Source organism: Haemaphysalis longicornis, unplaced genomic scaffold, assembly GCF_048455015.1.
Source record: "Haemaphysalis longicornis isolate Haplotype H1 unplaced genomic scaffold, Haemaphysalis longicornis Haplotype H1 scaffold_9, whole genome shotgun sequence".
Taxonomy (NCBI): domain Eukaryota; kingdom Metazoa; phylum Arthropoda; class Arachnida; order Ixodida; family Ixodidae; genus Haemaphysalis; species Haemaphysalis longicornis.
The window spans coordinates 91,977,830-92,001,268 of NW_027526460.1; the positions used below are offsets into that span (position 1 = coordinate 91,977,830).

Sequence of the window (23,439 nt, forward strand, 5' to 3'; positions counted from 1 at the left end):
TTGCTTCAAAATTGAAAAACTAAAGCCATGTTCTTCCGGCCTAAGGGCAAAACCTTTTCTATTTCCAAGAATTTAAAATATGGCTCTGAGCATATTGAAATAACACAATCATTCAAAACGCTAGGTGTGTGCTAGGTGTGTGGTTCACAGACAGATTACTATGGAAAACACATGTGGATCAAGTGTGTCTTAAAGCTGCACGTTTTGTTGGCATTTTGTACCGTCACCGTGATCTATTTCCAAAAAGTATCAAATTGCTTTTGTTTAATTCATTATTTATGTCGCACCTGAATTACTGTACTCTCGTCTGGGGGACAGCTACGAACACAAATCTCGAGAAAGTGCACCTTTTACAGAAAAAGGCTTTAAGGATAATTTACAATTTACCGAGGGATCACCCAACAGCAGAAGGTTTTCACGTTGCCAACGTACCGAAGATATTTTGTATGTATCAACTGCGACGCGCATTACGCTATAAGCACGAAGTAAAAAATAACCTATGTTTTCTATGTGAGCTAGCTAAGCTGAAAGCGCATCCCCCAACGTATACCTTGCGCCACAATAAAAAATTCGACATAACGACGCCTAGAACCAATTACGGCACTCAAATGTTGCGTCACACCCTTCCTTCGCTTTTAGACAGCTTAGCCAGAACTGGATTATATATTCACTCATGCTCCCTATCAAACCTGCGTATTTTTGCTTAAACTTGAAGCCATAACGAAATGTATTCACCTTTTTTTCTTGCTTCTCGAGAACGCTGTTTCATTGCGTGTATTTTTTTTCTGCTTTTGATTGTTGCATATGATTGAATTGAATTTGAATTGATAGCGTGTGTACTTGAATTGTTGCACTTTTTTAATGTTAGTCTTCGAAAACGCTGCTGCATTACATGTATTTGCGCTATCACGCTTGTCCCTGCTGTGCTCATTTTTGTGCTTTGTTTATGTATAGGAGTGTACAAATTCACAGTGTAATATGTTATACTGATCAGTTCTTTTTATTTAACCTTTTGTGAATGATTTACTACTTTGCTTTGTTACAATTCCGTGTACCATTCTTTTTTTGCAACAGAGGGAGGATTGTGATTGCATTATTGTAAATGCATGCTGCCGTACTTTGTTGGGCTCGGGAACATTGTCAAGCTCGTTGCAGCTTTATTTCCGAGCCCACTGCATCTTGGAGTGGAAATAAACAAATTTAAATTGAAATTGAATTCAATGCAGAGCAATCGACCCAACCCGGCACAAGAACTTCCCACAACTCTGGAATCGACCCAACCCGGCACAAGAACTTCCCACAACTCTGGAGACTGCACGTTTAACTACACCCGGCATTCGTCTTAGGCGACGAACCCTATAAGTTAAATTTTTTACACCTGATTGCTTATCAGCATAGTTACAATTTGCCCCTTAATAACACCGACCATCCTTATTGTCTTAAGTCTAATTTCACTTTTATTTTTATTTTTACTGGCAGATTTTGGCACCCACGTTTATACAGCTGTAAATAAATAACAATTATTTGGCGTTAGTTGCCCTAGTCCTAGTTGGCCTTCCGCCATAAAACACCAACCATCATCATCAGCATCGCACCGATAGGGAAATATGCTTATCTTGCCGGCTGTCAAGGCTTTCTGGGGAAGATGAATTGTAAATGTAAATTGAAAGAATATGTACTACCACGCCTAAACAGGGTTAAGTGCTTCCTTCCATTTTTTTTTCGAACCCAAATGCATCCAATAATGGTTACTGCCTCGTCGCACAAAAAAGAAAGCACGTTTATTTCGCCGGCCACCGTGAGTTTCTCGAGAAGATGGCACGGCAGTACTCAGGGCGTTGGACACACGAGTGCTGTGTCTCGGCTGTTTTGCATACGCGAGAGATAAGGTTCGCGCGGACTCAAAGAGGGCGCCGACCGCTCTAAAACTACGTATCTCTCTGCTTGCGGCGAGTCTGGAAGAGCACGCTTATCACGGATTGTACCAGCGCCGCACGGTTTCTAGTATCTAGTATATGCTGCCAGGTGGAGAAAGATACTTTATAAAGACACCGGCTTTCGATCGAACGCACTGCAGAGCTTCATTGTCCCCGTCAGATCCGCCCCGCACCATCCCCAGTCACCATGAAGGCTGTCCTCGTTCTCATCTTCTGCGCCGTCGTCGGCCTTGCCTATGACCACGACGGCTTCTGCAGTGAGTGCCGCGCGCCATTTTATTGCCCTTGCGTTGGGACAACTTCGTTACTAATTGGCTCCGTGAACAGCTATTTCTACTGGGGCACACGATTGCCCCTTGTTGCGGAAGCTGCAGTTCGGATGACTTCGTGCGTGTAATTCGGCCGTGGAAGTCCTTAGGCCGCGAGTTATACACGTACAGGTTTCCCCCATGTTCCAGCAAAGCCCTCACAATTCGCTTCACTCGTTCGGTTGTTCGCTGTTACCGGGTGTCAGTTCAGGGGATGTATTGTCTTGGTACGGATTGTGGCAGCGAGTATGTCTTCCGAGTGTCGTTGGGTACGTCGCTAGTGAAAACAAGTGGTTCTAACCCAGTCTAAAACCACAAGAGTAATACGGCAGAAAGCGAACAATAATTCCTGTCGTACGAAAAGGAACTTTGTTGTGACAACGGAAGTCCTTTTGTTACGACAAAGCCATCTTTTGTTACGACACACGATTATGTCGTAACGACAAAATCAATTTTTTCAGCGAGAAACATCACTGTAGTCACAACACCACTGCCATTTACGCTAGTCTTCACAATGGGAAATAACATTGAAACAGTGCGCAACTACTGATGCAACATCAGGATCACGAGAAGACAGCAATTCGGCACGACGGAACGTTAACATCAGGACAGGAATACGACACGCGACAGAACACCAGTATCACGACACGACAAGACGACAGTACGACACGCAGAAATACGGCAAACTACACAAATTGTTCTTGTCATTTTCGACTGCGAAAGGATTAAAGGATCGAGTTTATTAATTTTATGGAGGTGCATCCTCGGAAAGAGAAGTCAACAAGTTGAAAACAGAAGTCTCGGAGAGAAAATAAAGCGGAAAGGCAGGCAACATTTTTTCTGTTAATAGTTAAAAGCCCTCTGGGCGGATTACTTTATCAGGTATATGCCGCTGAATCTAATGAAACAAAAACACTCAAACCTAAAGTGGAAGGATTTTTCGTCATTGCAGTTATCTTGCCTCTTTCGTGAACGTTTGTTGTAATTTCTGCCGTGGTCTTAACCTCTTTCATACAAACAACCAATGCAGTATAAGTTTATCACTGGTTGTCACCAGCAAGCTCACGTTAATTTTGTTTGTATCAAAGTTTATTACAACTTGGGCGTTTTCAGTGCAAATAGATTTCTCGGCATTCTCACACCTGCTCTGCTAATTCACCTAGCATACATAGCACTCTTAAAGGTCGTGAGAAGCTATTCTGATACAGTGCTGGCAATCAAAATCAGCCCAATTATTTTTACATTATAACTTAGAGGCGCACCACGACTTGACACAATGGAAGGCATCATTAAATGTTTGTTGAAAAGAATACTTCCGTTCAGTCATACTCTATTTAAGGCATATCGGAACTTCGAGATACGCATAAGTGAAAGATGACGCCCTCACTCTTCGGAAAAGCATTCCAACAGCAGTGATAATATTTGCCTCAAGCAGCGGTTTCGGTTTCACAATAAGTTTTTGTATTCTTACAACTTGGCGATGACAGCTTCGCAGCTATGAAAAATTGAAATATCGTAGATAGGCTTCATTTGGATGATGCTAATGCCCGGAGCCGATTGATTAACTGAATTAATGACGTGTCCCTACACGTAATAAACAGAACATACCCTACAGCTTTGGATCAAACCTTCCGTCTTTTCGTTTCAGACCTCGAGCCAGAATCCAGGCGCGCGGTTGTGGAATGCCTGAAGACTCATGTGAACGAGGAGGTGAGCCCACAGCGGTATTTGCAAGTTAATGGCGACTGTTCTGTTATTTACATCAGACAACATCGCCACTTCAGCAGCTGTTCTCTCAACGGTTGTACCGAATAGCGTTCGTGTGGAGAAGAAACAGAACTCTAAGTACTATAGAATAATCACACATTGGCCTAGTTGGTACTGGGTCTTAGCACCTTGATGTAGCGCACTCGTGCACGGACATAAAAAACAGAGGACAAACCGCGGCGCTGGGATTTACATTTTTTCTTCTTTCGTCCGTGTGAGAGTGCGATACTTCAAGATATTAAAAATGCTATAGATTTGTATATACAGGCTAGTGTCACGCTCAGAAAAACAAAAGTAAGGTGCATTTGGCGAAGGCCAGTTCTTGTGTTTGAGGGGAAACACCTGTTTGCACAGAGAAGGCTACAATCCCCCCAATGATCCATCGAAGCGTCCAAGGTTCAAAGCTTGGTGAATAGCAAGACAAACACGACTCGGAACTTTGATCTGCGCTGCCACACTGCGCAGTGCAAAGCTCTGTGCTTTGTTGGTTAATATTCCAGCGCAGAGCCCATTCCGAGCCACATGCTCGACGTTATCATGCTTTATTCACTCCCCTGGTCGCACTCATTGTTCATTCAGATGAGTTGTGAAGCAGAAAACATTGACAGTTTTAGGAGACTGGGCGAACAAACGGCTCGCTTGTTTTTGAAGTTTACTTGCCACCCTGTTTCCGCCATATTCGTGTATGAATGGACACAAGAAAGAAATGATTCCCAAAAGCAGGTGTGACACCATTTTAACGGGATTTTGTTTCAAACAGGACTCACTTATTGCACTGGCCGTGCCGCTTGGCAGGAAGGCAGCTGCGTTGTCCTCAATTCGTCCGCATGAGCATAGCAGGCCCTGCTCTACGTGACGCGGCCAAACAATGGCATCTCGGCGGCGCGTCTCCAATACGGATAAACGGCGCATCTGCCGCCAGTCACTACTCCGCTGCTCAGCCACGCTGGGCAGGGAATTGAAGCCGAAGTTGAAAAAGTCCATCAAACGTTAACTTCTTGGTTACAGATACAGTTGACAGACGGCTTGGTTGTATTTTATCGGGAGCTTCATCTTTCTGTCTTTGTTCGCCTAATAGTTTATATAGCTCGTGAGTACGAGCCCGCTGACAAGCTGCGCCATTGCACGAGCTTTTGGTGCGATGGCGCAAGTAACTGAATGTCAGGACTCTTTTCGAGAATTTTACGGAGAAAATTTATTCCGATAGGGAAGAATAACGTGTGGGACTGAATCAACGCTGCAGGGGCCACGGATGACCGTCGATGGTTGCAATTATGACGGTGATTATCATCACTTGTGCCTTACTTCTTAGAGTACTCCCGGATGACCTGCAAAAACTGTGCAACCGCGTAAAGACAGGTCGTACCTATGTCTTCTGCACCGTATGTTCCCTTCTTCTTCTGTCCGCCGCCGCTGTGATAGGTGATAGGTCCACGCCCGTGTAGCCCAGTCTTTGTGGCCCCATATTAGTCGTTTGCCTTTAGCAGATGATTTTAGATATAAACGGTGCGAAAGATAAATGCACCTTGTTGCTGCCTATTATATATCTCTGCTTCCGGCCAGTATAGATGCCACCCATTTCGTCCTCAAAAAGCCCACAAAATATCGCTAAAACAAGCGATTGAACCAAATGGTCATGCTCCGTGTAGCCTCAATGTGCGCGTACTCTCCATCAGTAGCACGCAGAGGAGAATTTCGGAGTGGCATATACAACAATTGTTGCCCCAATATTGCTAACAGTTTTAGTCTGGAATGCTCTGGAAAATGTTCACTACTTTTTAGAGTGAAGACAACCAGCAAGCTCGTTTCTAACGAAAGTCTGACGCTCCCATAACCATAGCCGAAAGATGCCTTAATTGCTAATGAATAGCTAATCAAACAACACATTTTTCTGCCTTAGAGTCCCGATAAGCCAGGACAGAATAGGCTCAGGACAGCGAAGTTTTCCGCGCGAGCGCAGCGCCAGCCGCGACTGACACGCGCAACTCTCGGTTGGTCCCGCCGCGCCCACCGCCTGCAGCGCCAGTGAACGCAACTTTACAAAAAACATGTGTTATAACATTATTTGCGCGTATATGTACTACATAGTGCAACAAAGTCATGCAAAATGTTATATAGGCGGGGGAAGCCTCCAAATAAATGGGCGCTGATAAAATTCTGTCGCTTCGCTGACGAGCCGTAGTCTAACACAACTGGGAAGCGTGTGTTCAAGGCTTTGCACTCTTCCGCGGATTCTTCTTCTCTGTTTTTTTTTTTTCGCAGATACCAAACATGGTTAGCGAATCTTCAAAGGCCCACATTAAGCGAGCGGATTACATGATACCGTGGTGTACGATCAGCTTGGTAGTAGGCTGGTTAGCAGGCAGTCAATAAGTGCGCTTTTAATTTGGTAACAAAGAGGGCCCCCAAGCACAGTTATAGCATTGTAGTTTTATCACCTTACGGTTCTACTCTGCTTCATCTAATATTCCACCTGCTTATGCCGCCGTATAAAATACATATAACCACAAATATGGGGCGCGGACACTTATAGGCGGTAACGTTCCCAAATGTTTCGTGAGCATTTGGATAGCAGAAAATCACCGCCTCTTCTTCAAAAGAAACAATGAAATAGTTGTCTAAGCCACTGAAAAGCAAATACAAATAGAGCTAAGGCGTGCCGCAATAAAAGTTGGAACAATATGTACACAGGAAAGAAATTTTCGGGATCGGGGAGGAGACGCAGGAGGACAAACTTTATTTATCCCATCCGCTGTGATTGCGGTCACTCTGGACCAGTGAGGGGTGTACTTAGGGAACTAAATTTTTCTCCCGTGACGTTTGTTGCAAACGTGTTGGCGGTAATAAAAGCGCTACTATTCCTTCCTAACGTAGGTCTCCTGCCGAATCCGTTGGCATGGAGAGAAAAAAAAGTACCCGAATATGAATATTCCGTAATTTATTCCGATGCGCCTATTAGATGTTCTGCTTACACCTCCCCCCATCCAACTCTTGCCCAAAGAAATCTCTTGGGATAGCCTTCTCGTGAAGAGTTTCTTTTTTTTTTGAGGGCGTGTTTACATGTATGCAACTAGCCTACTGGGCTGCAACTGGAAGCCCAAAAGTTTCTCACCGAAGCGGGCACTTATTAACGTCCGCACTTTCGCTATAGCCCAGCAAACGTAAATTTCATACTGTTACATGTATGGAGCATCACATTCGGATCAAAGACCTATATGTAACTCCCATGTGGTCCAGTTAGTAGTTCTGCAGTCGCATGCAAACTAATGCACTCACATGGATGGAATAGCCCGCCCGGAAACATCGCGCTGTCTGATCTACTTGTAGACAAAGCCTCCTCTTTTGTGGATTGAACAATATAAATTACGCTTTCTTTTCCACTGAAACATGCTGATCTTGAGAAAGGTTTGCCCACAGGTAGGATGCACAAGCGTTTCTCTACTGGACATCACTCCTATGCGGCCTTTATATGCCTTCCTATACGCGAGTTCAAGCGAATAATTTTTTTTCTCATTCACATGCACTATGTGGCAGGATTACTGTACAATCTCTTACTTCGTTTTAGCCTCAAATGGGCGACTAATATGCTTCATCCGCGCTGCAAAAAGAGAGCGCCTCTGAGCCAGCAGCGTACCGGCTTGCGGGGACCGACCCAGTCTTCCGCATATCTGCCGAAGGGGGCACTGGGTATCTTGGGCTCCGCCTCGCCCTCTGGGCGCTGTCCGGTGCCGAAACAAAGCTACGACGTACCAAGAGGCTTCGTCAGTTTCGGCCAAATTATTCGTGTTTACCTGAACTCTCAGGTATTTTTCTGCTCCGGTATCACTAAGCAAAATAATCCTTCCTGCGAGACGTGATTAGTATTGACACTTTCTTGGCGAAAAGCATGTTGTACCTTTAATGTGAACGTTGGCGACGAACCAACTGCGCCTGCGCAGCCCCCGCAACCCTCCTCTCATAGCGGTGTCGCGGCAAGTGCGGACGAGCAGCGCTGTCCAGTGGCAGCCAGGGAAGACATTGCGTACGCATGACTGCGTACATTTCAACTTACTGACTTTCGCAAACTAAGAGTTCCCGTGTTTTTTTAACGCAACAAAAGCCCGCCAAAAGTCAATAAAAGTGGCTATGCCTACCCTGCTCTACAAGGGTCGCACAATTATCCGTGGCTTAGTATTGCAGCACGTGCTGCTCCAAAACTGAAACGAATTTGTTAGCGCTTGGGTTCGCTGCGTGATTTACCGGCTGGGCTCCAGTGATATTGTTTGTAGCTTTCGTTTTGTTGTTCAACCTTCAAACATGGCCTGACAAACACGCCCAGTTAAGTATTTTTGAACTTCTGGAAGACGATTGTTAAAATATTTGTCACCCAATTGTGACCACTTCCGGTGCAGGGTGCGAGGTACAGCCAGTGGCAGCGATACATGTAGTCACTTTTTAGAGATTTTCTACCTTACTGGAGAAAATATACGCGTTAGAGTGGTATGTCAGCTTACCGACAGCCGAATATACCAATCTAAATGAACTTTTACTTTCGTGTTCCTTTAAGGTTCAAGAATTCCGGAAATTAAGAAGAGAAGTTAATATAAGCAGCCGCAGTGCAAACCGGGCAATTACAACTGCAATGTGAGATTTGCTGATTCACTGCGGCGATACTTTCAGTACAGATCTTGAGGTCATTTGGGCCCTGATGCGGATGGAGGCCCTACACATACTCGTGTGGACTAATCGCGACTCCCCTTGCCCCAATCACCATGCCAGACTCGCGGAAAGTTCGACGAGATCAAGTCGCGTCTCCAATGTGAAGACCTGGACTGCGTTTTCACGAAGATCTGCGTGCACGGCCGTGAGACCGAGGTGAGCGTAGCTCCTGGCGTACCAAGCATGCCTTCCCGCATTTATATTTCTTCTGGCGTGTGCGTGTTTTCTTACCGCAGCGCGTCGCTTGGACGTGCGCCCTCTCAGAGATCCAGTACAATTCTTCTGCGCGATTTTTTTTTCTACAGCGGAGTTGTTTTAGGGCTGGGCTTGGCGATAGTCTCTGTCGGCATCGCGGAACACTTTCCATGGAGCAGGTTTCTCCGCCGGCGGTTCTCCGTATAGAAAGCTCTTACGGCCTTCATATTTTGGCTGAAGACGGCTTATAAAAATCTCTTTTCAGCAATGCGTGGTTTATGAGTAGAAGCCTACTTTAAAGAGATCGGTCTATGCTTTGACTTTGTAAGCTGTCTTTTCCACATTGGAAGTTGCGCAGTGACTCGTGGCCATCTACGAAGGGAGTATTATAACAGAAAATTGTTCTAGCAATTGCGCTATCGAAAGTATCCCTAAAAAATTTATAGGACAATTTTAGCAGCTGAGACGACTCTACCACTCCGTCTAGTTTGGCAAAGGCGTTCTGCTGCTGAGCACGAGGTCGCGGGTTCGATTCCCGGCCGCGGCAGCCACTTTTCTGGTGGAGGCGAAAAGCAAAAACGCCCGTGTGTACGAGATTTCGGCGCACGTTAAAGATCCCCAGGTGGTCAAAATTAATCCGGAGCCCTCCACTACCGCGCGCCTCATCGCCTGCGTTGCGTCGGCGCGTTAAACCCTTCTATCAATCAATCACTCGGTCTAGTTTAATTGTTCGTTTCAATTACTTTTTCGCAGTGAAGTCGCAAACATTAGAAAATTACTGTTTACTGACAATGCATGTCCATCTACGGAGTGATTATGGTTACAGAAAACGGCTGTAACTGTTGTTTCACCGGATCTAACCAGAAAATATATCCTTGCATGGCAATTCGCCGCCAAGACGACGCTAAGATTACGCCCAAGGTGTAGGTTAGGGCGAGTTCGTAAATCATTCTTGAAAGTTCAAAGCATAGACTACACGAAGACATCAGAAAGAAGAAGAAGAGACAATGCGCATTGTCTCGTCTTCTTTCTGTGGTCTTCATGTAGTCTGCGCATTGAACGTTCACGGACAAGAAAGAAGCCGAAGCTAAACGGAATCTTCGTAAAGACAGAACGCACTTCGCTTTTTCACCAGGTTTCACACCGGGTGGAACTGGGTTCAGTTCCTTCCCTGATCTAGCCATCCTACTGTCACACAAATATCGCTACCGCTGGACACAAGAACCAATTCTTAAGTTGTTCACTTTGTGTGCGTGTTCCTAACTGTTTCAACTGGCAGTTTCAACTGTTTCAACGCCCACGCTAATTGCGAACATTTAAACTCATACGAAAAAGAGCGGTAAATGTTTGCACGAGACAATATTGCGTGAAACTTTTGAAAATGGCGTGGCAAAATATTTGGTATTTCCCTAACAGCGTAGCAAAAAAAGCAACGCAAACACTCGTCCGCCTCATGTCCTTATCGCTTGAACCTGAGTAGCTATGTGCCGGCTGATCGCTCCTTTTTTTTTAACACGAAAGTGTTTTACGAGCGGGTACACCAAGATTTTACTGACGCCATATCCGTCACGAACATGACGCCAGTACAACGAACACAGAAGAAACGGCAGAAAAAGTTTCATTGACGCTGTTGGCGCGGCCGTCTAGGAGAAGGGAAGCGAAGTAGTGCATGATGATGCTAACCAGCGCAGAGAGTTGGCGCCTCATTCGGGTAATTTAAGCTGCGTCAATTTTCAGCGCGATGGCGGAGCAAGAAGGCAACGACGTTGACGGGCGAATGCCGCGAACACCGCGATCGCGACTTATTTCGCGCAAAGAGAAACAAACGCCAGCGGGAAGCGGAATGCGTTCACACGTTCACGGTCTCAGCTACAATTTCTGCCTGTCGCATTACACAAGCTCGGCTCGTCGCAACAGAACCGTGGGCCGTACACGCCACGAAGCGCGACCGACGTGTTCGCATCTGTGGTCGCACCTTTGCCGAAGCGACCCGCCAGCAGGACGTCGCTCGCCAAGCACACCGACAAGACCGCCACCGACCCGCAAATCATGCTCCTTTCGCAGCAGATTTCGCTGTACATTTCACTTTCGTGCTTTAGCTATTCCTATGACAGAGGAGTCAACTACAGTTTTTTTTCTATTTCTGTTCGCAGGTGGAGCACGGTGATTTCTTCTCGGTAAGTTCGTCCCGCGAAGTTCTGAGTGCGCAGTGTACAGTTTCACTTTCAAGAAGGCCATCTGTGTACAGGGCACACGCGAAAATTACTTCTAGCAAGGGACGTCTCTATGGTTACGTAGATGTGTATAGTATGAACAAGCGGGCTAAATGATGATGCGTTGAAGTGGAATTCATTCTGCCATATGTAGGATAGACCATTGCGAGCGAATGCGCGCCTTGGTTGTGAAGGGCAAAATACTGTAAACTTTGCAAACACAGCTTAAGTGATCCGAACAATTCTATATAAATAAATGACAAAATGTTTTGCCCTGCCGTCTTCATATATCCTAGATAATCTTTTCAAAGCACGTTCGGTTACTGCTAAAGAGTCGCCTTAGTTATGTCCGATATCATAAAGTTATACTATATAGCCCGCTACGCAGCTTTTGAATAATATTTTTTCTTAGGGGCATGGTCAATTCAGAAGTTATTAGCGCGGCCGAAGTTCAAGGCTGATAGCGTGTAAAATCGCGGCGGTGGTAAAGGGTTCACAAAGTACAACTGCGCCTTTCTTTTGTTGGTGCGTTCTTGAGCCTGTTTTCACTCCTTTTCGTTGTAATCGATCACAAGGTCCAGAACAGCCCCGCTCGAGAGTGATGTTGTGACGGCCTGAACGAGTTTTTTTTTTATTTTCACAAGGAGAAGGTTTCCTTTCTCGTCCGAAATCTCACGAAAATCTGTAATTCAGTGAAAAGCGCCTCGCTATACTACCTAGCAAATGAATAAATGTGACTGGTCACTTTTCTTGCGGTGTTTCTAGTTTTTGTTCCCTGACCCAGGCACGGAGCATTTTAACTCGTGCGGTATATTTCGAGTGCCCCGTCTTTGAATAGCTTCTTCGCGCGATCGACAACTCAATCTCACCGCGTTTAGGCATAACGCATCATGATATAGCTCCAGATTACTCCTTTTAAAGGAAATTGGCATCAGTTTTTAAAGAAACTGGTATTGGCCTAGTAAGTACAGCAGATTAGAGGGCCTGAATAAAGCGATCAGTGTTAAAGAAAAGAACTTTCCTGCCTACTCCCGCGCAGTTTACAATGCAAGACTAATGTGTCCGCTGCGTGGCCTTAACTCAGCGTGTCAATTCTCGGCTTTGCGGCGAGGCCTTGTACACAGAACAAAAAGTATCTGTCTTTACGCTCGTAATTTTCAGGCTCCTCCATATTGTTACTTGCCCTTTCTAAGCCGAAATTACTCATAAGCTATGCCATGCGCCGTGGGCAATGGCTACGCTGTACTTTAGCCCTTCTGGAAACCTTCAACGCGCAGTGAAAAGCCATTCGCATGGTTTTTTTTTCTCGACTCCTTGAAAGACAGCTTAGGTAAAAAAACTGGTCCTCCAGTCGTAACGTCCGTAAATCACAGTTTTTGTGTTTAATCATGAGTCAACCATTTTCTCCACTATATATATATATATATATATATATATATATATATATATATATATATATATATATATATATAGTAATCTCTTATTGTAACGAAGCCAGCGGGACGGCGAAAAATTGCGTTATAAGCGGTATTTCGATATAAGCGACCACTCTACAAAAGGTGAAGTAGTTGAGCTTTAACTGCGACACAACTGCGAGGAATCAAAACACAATGTATTCAGTGAAGTAAAACTATATTCATGTGCAAAAAAGGCAGTGAGCTTGGGCTATTTCAAGTTCATGCTAGCAACCCCTGCTCCAATTCGCCCAAGCATTGCACAAGGCTGTGGTCGCCGCTAATGCATTCAACTTTGTTTCACCGCAAGCGTACGTACTCCCCCGTCTAAAGGCAAGCGCCGTTGGCGCCCAAGTGACTGAACGCAGCGGGCGATGCGGAAGGAGCTTTGGAGGTGCAGCGACGTCGAAACTGGCGGCAAGGGGGCGAGGAGTTGACATGGAGGCAAGAGCGAGCAGTGACTGGAAGACTGGAGAGCGAATGAGGAGGAGGACACTTTTTTGGAGGGAAAGGGGGGGGGGGGTGCGTGACTCTAACTGCGTAACGTAACTCTACGACAGTTTTGCGCTGGAAAGCGCCGGAAATGCCATGGCTTGAGCCTGAGGTTGTGTTTGTTTAGCTCAGAAAATTATTAGCCGTTCGTTGCGCGTACACCGCGCAATCATGAAAACTGACAGGTTTTTCACTAATGGCTTTGCATGATCACTGGGCAATTTTTTCCCGAGGTTTGCAGTTTTTCGGCGCCATCCTGTCGACGATATTGCTAATTCTACAGTTCGAGTGTCGTGTTCCCGCACCGTCACGTCCCCGCCATTGAACAATGTCTAGGAACAAAAATGAATGACCCTACCACGCATTTGGACCGTTTGTCTGAAGTCAGATGGCGCGAATCGAGCATGACCGGCTCCGGAAGATCGCCGGGGAAACACGAGATTACACTGACCCACCATGTTGACAGCCTGACTCGTCGCTGGGTAGCCACCGCTCGGCGACGCCTCTGCTCGCCACTTCGCTCTAAGCGGGTGAAGATCTTCGTGCACTTCGAGTAATGCGGCAGGCTAAAATGCATGAGTTTGGGTTGGTACCAGAATAAATTTAGAAAAAAGAGATATTTCGAGTAAAGCGATTTCGTTATAACGCGGGATTACTGTGTATAATAAAATGACGTCTTCTCGTATTTCCAGGTGGAGGCTAAGCCCGCTCTTCGTGCTGCCTTCCATGAATGCAGGGCGAACCACTAGTTCACCAACCGAAGGATTTCTGCGTTGTGTGACGTATGAATAAATCTGTTTCCATAGTGCCAAAACTGCCGTGGATTCTTTGCTATTCTCAATTCCCAGTGCCTGCCCTTGATAACACTGGGAAGCTTCGTGGGGCGCATGTGCTAACGATAACGAGCTAATAAAAAAACGTTTCTGTAACTATAGAATCCGCCACCAAGGGGGCCAACGCCACCTCACAGGAGTCGCTTCGTCTCCCGTTTATTTCGCTACAATAGCGGACCTTTTTCTCTGACCATCATACGGAAAGAACCAGCAGTTCCGGTACCGGCATGCAACACGCTCTGTATGCGGATGATCTTACAATCTGGACCAACACAGGCTTCCCAGGTTAACAACAAGACAATTTGCAGCAAGCAGTCGAAGTCATCCTGCAATATCTCCGTACGTGCGGACTCTCAGGCGCCCCATCAAAATCTGCTCTCCTTGTTCTCCGAAGCAGGACCCGTGGGCCACCACCAAATCCAGCAACCGACTCGACAATTTCCATCAACGGCCAACCAATCCGCATTGCCAAGACATTTCGCATTCTAAGGGTACATTACCACCTCGATGGCTCAGGGAATGCGTATCTCCAAGGACTCCACACAATTGTCTCGCAACGAACCCACCTCATCCGACGAATCTGCTCGCGAAGACACGGATTCAAAAAAGCCGACACATCCCGCATTCTCCAAGCAATGCCTGCCAGCCGCATCACACACGGAGCTCCCTATCTTGTCCTTAAACCACAAAGACAGGCCAAAATCGACAAGACCACGCTTCGCTTGCTGGTGTACACCTCGACCGAACGGCTACTGCAACTTGTCCTCCATAACACACTCACCGAATTGATGGAAGCCCACATAAACAACGAGCTGCAACGACTACAGCTTACCCCAAAGGGCCGACACCTGCTCCATAAGCTTGGCCGACATGTGGCGCTGTCTCTCGACACCCCCCAAAGAATACTTACTGCTTTACGCACGAACATTCGCGTCCTTTCAATTCCACGCGATATGCGCCTCACATGCAATATTGGACACCGATAGCACTGGACCCGCCACCTGCCTCGAAAATACGGCGACGACCCAATTGCCCTCTACACCGACGCCGCTCCCTACTCACGACAAGAGAAACACGTAGCTGCCATAGTGCGCTCCGACGCCACCACCCTTGTTACTTTCTGCCTGTTCATAACATCAACGAACATGGTAGAGGAAGCCGCTATAGCCCTCATCATTACTCACGCTACGACTCCAACCATCACCGTCCTCACAGATTCACAAGCCGCCTCCCGCCACTACGCCCAAGGCACTCCATATTCTATCCCAACACCCAACCCTTCCCTTTACCAGCATCGTGTGGACACCCAGCCACACCTCCCTCCTGACGATCGAAGTGGCTCTCGCCACGGGCCGCGATCTCCTCACCTGGGCGCTCCCAGACAATGCCGGCCTCCTCGACAACGATCCACCTGCTCTCCCCGCTGTACCCCAAACCTACACCGACATCCTGTACCACTACAGAGCCTCCCGACGCACCAATCCCCCTCCCCACCCTTCGTTATCAGTTAACGACGCTCGCATCTGTCGAATACTTCAAACTTACATCTACTACGACCCCTTCGCCCTCCACCGCATCTCACCCACCTCGTATGTACCCAACTGCCCCGCTGCGACACCCCTAACACTACCCCGCACCTTGTCTAGGTATGCCCACTAAACCCCCGCCACCCTTTCCCCCTACTATAGAGCGATGGGAGAGTGAGTTGCGCAGTTGCCAGCTCGAAGACCAGGAAGCCCTGATCTCTCGTGCGAAGGCAGCAGCGACGTCCCGCGTCCTACCGGACTAGGATGGCCACCCACCGCTCACACCTGTTGCTCTCCCCTCCCCTCTCCTTTTTTCTGAATAAACGTGTTTTACTCCTGCTGCTCCTTCCCGTGGACGGAATGGAATCTGGGTTCCTCGCGTTAAGAAGCCAACGTCTATCCACTTGCGCCATTCTGATTGACCCCACGGTACGTCAATCATCGCGCGCACACAAGAGACAATGGGCTAGAAAGGAAAGAGCAATACCCCTGTCTAACGACGACGCCGATTGAACGCAAAGCTTTCTGCGTGCGAAATCAAAGGGCGGAGGGTCAAAGTCAAAGCCACTTAAATCAAGTCTTAACTGCGTGCGAGTCAAAGTGAAAGCTCATCGAGTAGAAGTCCACACCCTCTGCGAGTCAAAGTAAAAACTCAAGGAATCCCTCACGAGAAACCTTCACGTTCAACCATCGTCGTCGTTAGACGGAGGGGTGCAGAATTTATAGCAAGGTTTTAAACATTCCTATGAAAAAGACATTTGGCGTGTTAAGTACTTTGTATACATTTGCGGTAAATGTGAAGTAAAGGGGGTGCCAGGGAAGGGGGCGTGGCGTACTTCTGGTATGCTCATGTTACTCGTCTTTCACCTTCCGTTAGCTAAAATGCATGGTTTTATCTCATGCTATGCTGAGCTCGCCTGTCTAGACCTAAACATAAACGGTGGGGCTGAGGTGATATCGAGAAAAGTCATTTAATTTTGGGGGGACGTAGAAGGTGGTGAGGTCATTTTCCCACCTCTGCGTAGCCTACACTCAATGTACATAAAACAAACCCAATGCTCTCTGGGAAGTCCATCCTTCTGTGTATGCGCAAAATTTAAAAGTATTGTATCCCACGTTTGTTTCACTTTATGTGGATGCTTAAAAACCATCTTACGTGGGCCATTTTGGTGAATGGAGGCGCATTTATTAGTAAAACGAGGCTGGACTTCTTAACATATTTGCACTATTTTCTGTAAGGACTTCTATTGTTCCCCTTATACTGTCACGCAGCCAGAAACGACGCATGGTTCTTGAAGAAGGAACTTTAATTTGGAGCGAACTTGTGCTCCCTAATAAATTAAGAAAAGAAACACAATCGTCGACAGTGAACGAAGTGGCATGCACAGTCGAGCATCAGCGATTTGAATGGCAAGGCGTATGTTCTGCACAATGTTTTTCGATAGGTGCTCCCTTCCGGAAACATCGGTTAAGACCGAGAACACTATAGTTTAAACGAGAAGCGTCAAGTATAGCGACCACAAGCAACACATTTTTCCTATCAAAATAAGATTGCCGGTGTGGCGTACAAAATGAGGAGGACGAAACCCGCGCTTCAGTTAACGCAAAACAAATAGCTGGGCGTGGCCAGGAGCTAGCACCAAAACATAAGCTCAAAAATCAAATGGGCATTGTTCTCGGCAGTATAGTTTTGGTGTAGTAAATTACCAGACCTGAATGTCAGGAGCCTAAAGGCAGTCAGTACCAATAAAATGGCCGTAAGATGACCAGTCTATTCTTTTAACTATGCAAGAAAAACAGTGAGCTATTAGGCCACTTTTACTGTTTTTTTCTGGCATAAAAGGAAGCGCTCACCTTTATGTTGAGCATACGACATTATAAAACATGTATGAACACTTTTTAAAGGCGCCTACAGCAAAGCTTGGAGAAGAGAACTCAGCAGCTTCGAACGGCGATCCTAATTATATAAATACATGAGCGTAGCCTAACGCAAGCGTGTATTCGTGCACTTTTTTGAGAGAGATGGCTTGTTTTTCTTTCAAGGGTAACTCAAACGCGAAAATTTTGGTCTGTCCCTGTCTGTCCACCGTTTCAGCCACCCGGCAAAAAGTTGGTATTGTTCACCGACACGCTTATATAGGCAAAAACCGTTCCAAACTTGTAAAACTGCAAAGAGTTGTCATGCATTCCCCAATAATATAGCGCAAAGGAAACCACAGGCACATTTGAGGCACGTAACTGGGATTACCCTGGTTCTTTTAATCAAAGACAGACGGAGGCTTGATTTTTACGATAAGAAATTAAAAAAAAACGTGTTAAAATAATGTCTAAAAGTTCTGACCAAAAATACAAAAAAAAGCTGGCGCGCGAGCCCGGCCGAGCTCTATAGCGCAACCACAAGCGGAACAGTAACGAAGGTTCCAACAGATGGCGCGCGGGCGTCGTGGGGCGAGAAAATTGAATTTAATTGAGCTAAACTCTACTGGGAAGCGAGCAGACACTCGGCCATTTTTTTCGTTTCGTAAACAAACATTTACTTAAACGAATGCAGTAGCTGCAATGATCTGTCTTGAAAAAAAAGACTATTTCATCTACGGTCACCTCGACAAAACGTGTCAACTTTCTCTCGCTTAAGCTCAGGGAGAGCTCCTTGCTTCAGTCACCATGAACATGTGCATTCGCTCCACAGGAAATCCCAAGGTTTGTTTTCCTGGGGCATTCCTTATCCGCACCGTCGCCTTCACACGCAATAGGAACAGAATGTGGATTTGTTCGCCAAGTGTGTTACTTGAAACAAACCAATCATTCGGGAGAGGCAGGTTAAAAAAATCTGCCTTCTTCAGAACCCATCTCGGGCATCAAATAAAGTCATCTCTCTCTCTCTCTCTCGCAAAGGAGCCAACCATGTTCAAGAAGTCTGCCTGCACGTTTAAACGCCCAACAAAAGATGTCAATGTCAAATGGAACCGAAAGAGTTCCATTTGATCTCCGTCTGAAGCGCAGTTTTTTTTTTTTTTGTACTTCATACAGAAATACATCGCCCGCGCTCTCCAATCTCCTGCATTCAGGCATCCTTGGGTATTCGAAGTTCGGCGGACACTGCTTGTTCAAGTTTTTTTGGGGAGGGGGGCTCGGACGTGCAGGCCCATCTGGAGCACCCTTTCCATTCCAGGAGGTAGCCCATCATCTGCAATTAAATAGCGTTAAAAACATTGAAAAACACATTATTCCGCTTCATATGTCTGCATACCATAACGAGAGAGCTCATCAGAACATGCATGACTAACATATCTCGATTGTGTACTCTTCTATATCTCACAATTTGCCAAATATGTTTTACAGAAAGTTTGGTTATGAAAACCCAGCCCAATGTCTGCGCTAGGATCGTGCGGTCTAAATACGAAGCCCTTATGGGGGGCGCCGGAGAAGACATACCCATGGAAGTTAATACGTTCCCTATAATATATACCTTTTAAAGTGATATCTGCAAGGACTCTTGCTGAACCACACATGTATTCATTGCGCACTTCTGTCGACTCCCAACCGAAGTTCGTCGGCTAAATTCTTCGCGCATTGCGTCTTATATCATGTATCGACGCCGCTTGAAGCCCAAATTTAAATTTCTTTTGGTATTTCATAAGCCGGATACGAATTGTTACTGTATTGCTCTATGATATTTTGTTAGCATCGCATTAGAAATTTACGAGCCCCAAAGAAATAGATCGGAGTGGGCCAACTACGAAAGCAGGATTTTCATTTTAAAACTTTGCCCCTAATAATAATTTATTTATGATGCGCAATTCAAATTGATAGACACGCATCAATGTTTTATTGTTTTTATGCCATAGGTTTTGGAATCATTTATATACATTCCGGTTTTGCACCCACGGCCACATTTCTACACGTTGCACATTGCTGCAGAGGCGCTTTGTTGGAAGATAACTACATCGGTTCGGTGCGTTTTGGTTTAACCTTTGCCACAGCTGCCCGTACGAACGTTTTACATATACCTGTCACTTGTGTACCACCCGCGGAAGCAGAAAAAGCCATACATACGTTCTCGCTTCCTCATCTCTTTCCCCCTCCCTCACTTATTTTTGCTTTTTTTTATTTTAACGCTTCCTTATTGCTGCCTTCCTCTCTCGCTTTTTAATGCTCTTTTCTCCCTTCCTCATCTCTTTCAACAATAAAATGTAGGTCGCCGCCCTGGAGCCTCAAATGCTTGAACTGTATATAAACAACTTCCATTCTGTAAGACATTACCCTTGATAAAGGACGGTCCCCGAACAAAACGTTGAGTCAATAAATATTGTTATGTTTCCATTGTGATTTCTTACGTCGTTACTCAAGATGAAGACTGGTCCTACCATTTTCTCAACTATTTCCTCTGGCTCCTCGAGAAGTTTCTTCTACTGCTTATATATATATATATATATATATATATATATATATATATATATATATACATATCAAGGTTGCAGTCGTCATTGCCAGTGCTATTCGGCTTTTTTTTCGAAATATTTAATAGGGCTGAATGACGTGTGCTTGTCACGTTTCTTTGATTCATTGATAAATAAGCGAAAATATAAGTCGAGAAAAAATCCGCCGTTTTTTCCGGGAGCGGGACTCGAACCCACATCTCCGCATAACCGGTGCGGTGCGTTAACCAATTACGCCAATTACCAATATATATATATATATATATATATATATATATATATATATATATATATATATATATATATATATATATATATATATATATATATATATATATATATAAGGGTTGGCAGTCAAGAAAACCTCGGAAAGCAAAGGGGAGAATGCGGTAGGCCATTGAAGCAAATAAGGAGTATGCAAAGACAGAAAGAAAGGGGAGAAAAAATGCCCGCCGGGTGGGATCTGGACCCACGACCTCCAGAATACACGTCTGGTGCGATAACCACTACGCTATCGGCGGGGATATTTTCCCCTCCACTTTCTGTGGTATTTATGTTAAGGTATTTTTGTTTCCTGCGCTTGGGAGTGGTAGCCAGCGCCACTCAGACTACTTGCGGTGAAGGGGACCTTCTTTTTATCCCCGGGGTCGTGACTCGAGTGTAACCACGACACCACGACACTCTTGACTGCCAACCCTTGTTTATATATATATATATATATATATATATATATATATATATATATATATATATATATATATATATATATATATATATATATATATATATATATATATATATATATATATATATATTTGTACCTAGAGGGACTCGATGTCTGGTTCGTATGAGAAATAAGACCACAAATCTGTATTATCAGTTTACCCGTTCGATTGATCGCAGTCTACTCTGGCGCCTATTCCCAAAATTACAAGCCTACGTTTTTCACTCGTTTCGCACATGAACGTACTGCCGCAAGTGCAGTTTAGAGTATCCGGCTGCGAAGTCGGGGAAGCAAGGATTTTTCACGTCGCTGTACCTGCACACACGTACAACAGTATGTGTGTATTTTCTTTAATCTAGTCACAGCAGCCTATAACGACGTGAAGTTCAAAGAAAGATTTCTACAAAAACGGCAAAGCACTCTAAACTGCGCGGAATTAAGGTAGGATGCATGTTGGCAGTAAAAACGTGCGCAGACTGAACGCCGCTAATGATTCACAACCATCGCAAAAAAGGCGAATGCAAGGACGCCAGCATAGCGCTCGAACGATGGCATTTGCGAATGAAGCGCTCTGTATACTGCCGCAAACCGTGCGCAAGCCCTCTGTGCAGTGATTGCACGACCGCAGTCACGCGAATGCCAGAAAGGAATTACCGTAACAGGGCAGTTCGAAATGTTCATGTTCGATCCTTTCTTGAGATGTCACAAGCATGCCGCAGACGTAAAAAAAAACCGCGCTGTGCGTGTGCGTGAGCAGCATCCAACCCGGACAAATATCCCCTTGTAGACAAAAATATAAAACAAAACAACCTCACTTATTGCATGTTGGTAAAATAAGAATCTGGAAATCCTAGAAATGCCACCAAACAGCGATTTGGCGCAAAAACCAGAGCAAACTGCAAGAAACAAAAATAGCGGTGGCTTAGCTCGGCTGTGGCAGGATATACTTAGCCTGAGCTAAGGTTCAGCTGGTTATTCTTAGGTTTCCTGGTTGTCTAGGATTAGCTGATTATCATGCTTACTGCTGCTAGAACGATTTCCAATCCAGTCCAATCTAATCCAATCCAGTCCAATCTAATCCAATCCAGTCCGGTCCAGTCCAGTCCAGTCCAGTCCAGTCCAGTCCAGTCCAGTCCAGTCCAGTCCGGTCCGGTCCAGTCCAGTCCAGTCCAGTCCAGCCCAGCCCAGCCCAGCCCAGTCCAGTCCAGCCCAGCCCAGTCCAGTCCAGTCCAGTCACTGCCCCTCGCGCATGCGCAACACGGTTCTCCAGGAGCCACGCGAAATGGCTATCAAGCAGCTCCGCCGCACCGTCAGACTTGGCTACTGCACAACGGAGGCGCACAGCTGGGCACGCGCCGGCGTTAGTGCGTCTGCCACGGCTATGACCTAACTCCTATGTAATGCGCAAACCAGTGAATGTGCAGACCCAATTCTCTACACACTCGTACTCCGTTTGGATTGAATTTCCAATCCAATCCAATCCAATGCAGTTCAATGCTCTTCGCGCTAGCGCAGCACGGCCCTTCAAGGTCTACGCGAAACTGCTCAGCCTCGGCCAGTGTAGCTTATTTATGCTACCAAACTCCAGCGAGCGACCCGGCCCGTAGCGTTGCGAGAGTGTCTGCTCTGAAGCAGGCAACAAAAATAGCGCCACCGTCGCCGAGTTGAAGGGCGTTCGGTACCGCGGGGGGGGGGGGGGGGGGGGGGGGGGGGGGGGGGGGGGGAGGGTAAAAAAAAAAAGAGGAGAGCGGCGGAAAAGGAGGAAGCGGATGGCGCTACCTTAGTAATTTTAGAGGCCTTAACAACGGTTAAAGCCCTTACCAACGGTAACCTTGCAGCGCCACCCCGAATTTGCGGCGGCAAACAGCAAGACACCCCAATGCGAAGGTGGTAAGGGGAGCGCGGAAAGGGAGTCCGTCCGGCCGTGGTGACGGCGAAACGTGGCGAGATCACAGGCTGGCGATACATTAGTTATTTTAAGGGCCTTACTGCCATCAAGGCGGTGACACCATCTGTCGGCTCAACGATCTACCTTTGCCTGGCGGGACGGGCAACACCTTCGCAACGCCGAACATTGCGATCCCCAAAGAGCCCGGGCTAATTATTCCTTCTGTTAAAATCCTTCTAATCTTTATAGGTTTGTTCGGACCAAACGCTGAAATTTTGTTACTGGTGATTTGTGATTTGTTAAAAAATTGTACGGGTAGCGTTTCTTAGCAATGGGTTTTTGCGTACTGGGCGAACCGCCCTGTCAGGGATTCCCAGTTCAAGATTCTTCCTGTCAAGAGTTAGTCGGGGGCGAAGCAGGGAAGGAAGTTTTCAAACCATATGGGTTACTTATGCCGCAAAAAACGATGCTTTCATAAGCCCTATTCTTTGGCCGAAACCATTGTGTCGATCAATAGGATAGTGACGGGAGCAAGCATTGTATTCCAGTTTCTACGAGCGATCATGACGAAATCGCTCCCTTAGTTCATTACCGTACTCGGTACAACAAAGCAAGATATCCGGATTTCGCAGAATCGATTCTAGAACGCATCATTATGGCGCTGAAGAAACCTATCTGTGAAATGCAATGCTTGCGTTAGGAAATTGTCATAATTAGAAGCGTTTCTACTCTACCACTGATGACTGTTTGCCTGTTTCGCAATGCCGGTTGTCACCCGTGGGGTCTGCATTTGACTGCGTGTTCGCAGGATGGTGAAACATGATGTAGTGCTCTCCACTGCGAAGTTCATATTTGCGAAAAAAAAAATTCCATTTAGCTCGTTAGCACGTGCTCCCCAAGAAGCTTCCCTGTGTAATCAAGGGCAGGCACGGGGAATTGAGAATAGCGAATATTCGGCGGCAGTA

The 23,439-nt window shown here is 46.1% G+C and overlaps 1 protein-coding gene across 1 annotated transcript; it reads left to right on the plus strand.

Moving 5' to 3' along the window:
- Positions 1–1,943: 1,943 nt before the first annotated feature.
- Positions 1,944–13,879, plus strand: LOC144153980 (antimicrobial peptide microplusin-like). Its single transcript, XM_077685783.1, has 5 exons — positions 1,944–2,194; positions 3,894–3,955; positions 8,771–8,866; positions 11,059–11,082; positions 13,757–13,879. Exons 1-5 carry the CDS (start codon positions 2,125–2,127, stop codon positions 13,811–13,813), a joined length of 309 nt encoding a protein of 102 aa, XP_077541909.1. The 5' UTR covers positions 1,944–2,124; the 3' UTR covers positions 13,814–13,879.
- The last annotated feature ends 9,560 nt before the right edge of the window (positions 13,880–23,439 follow it).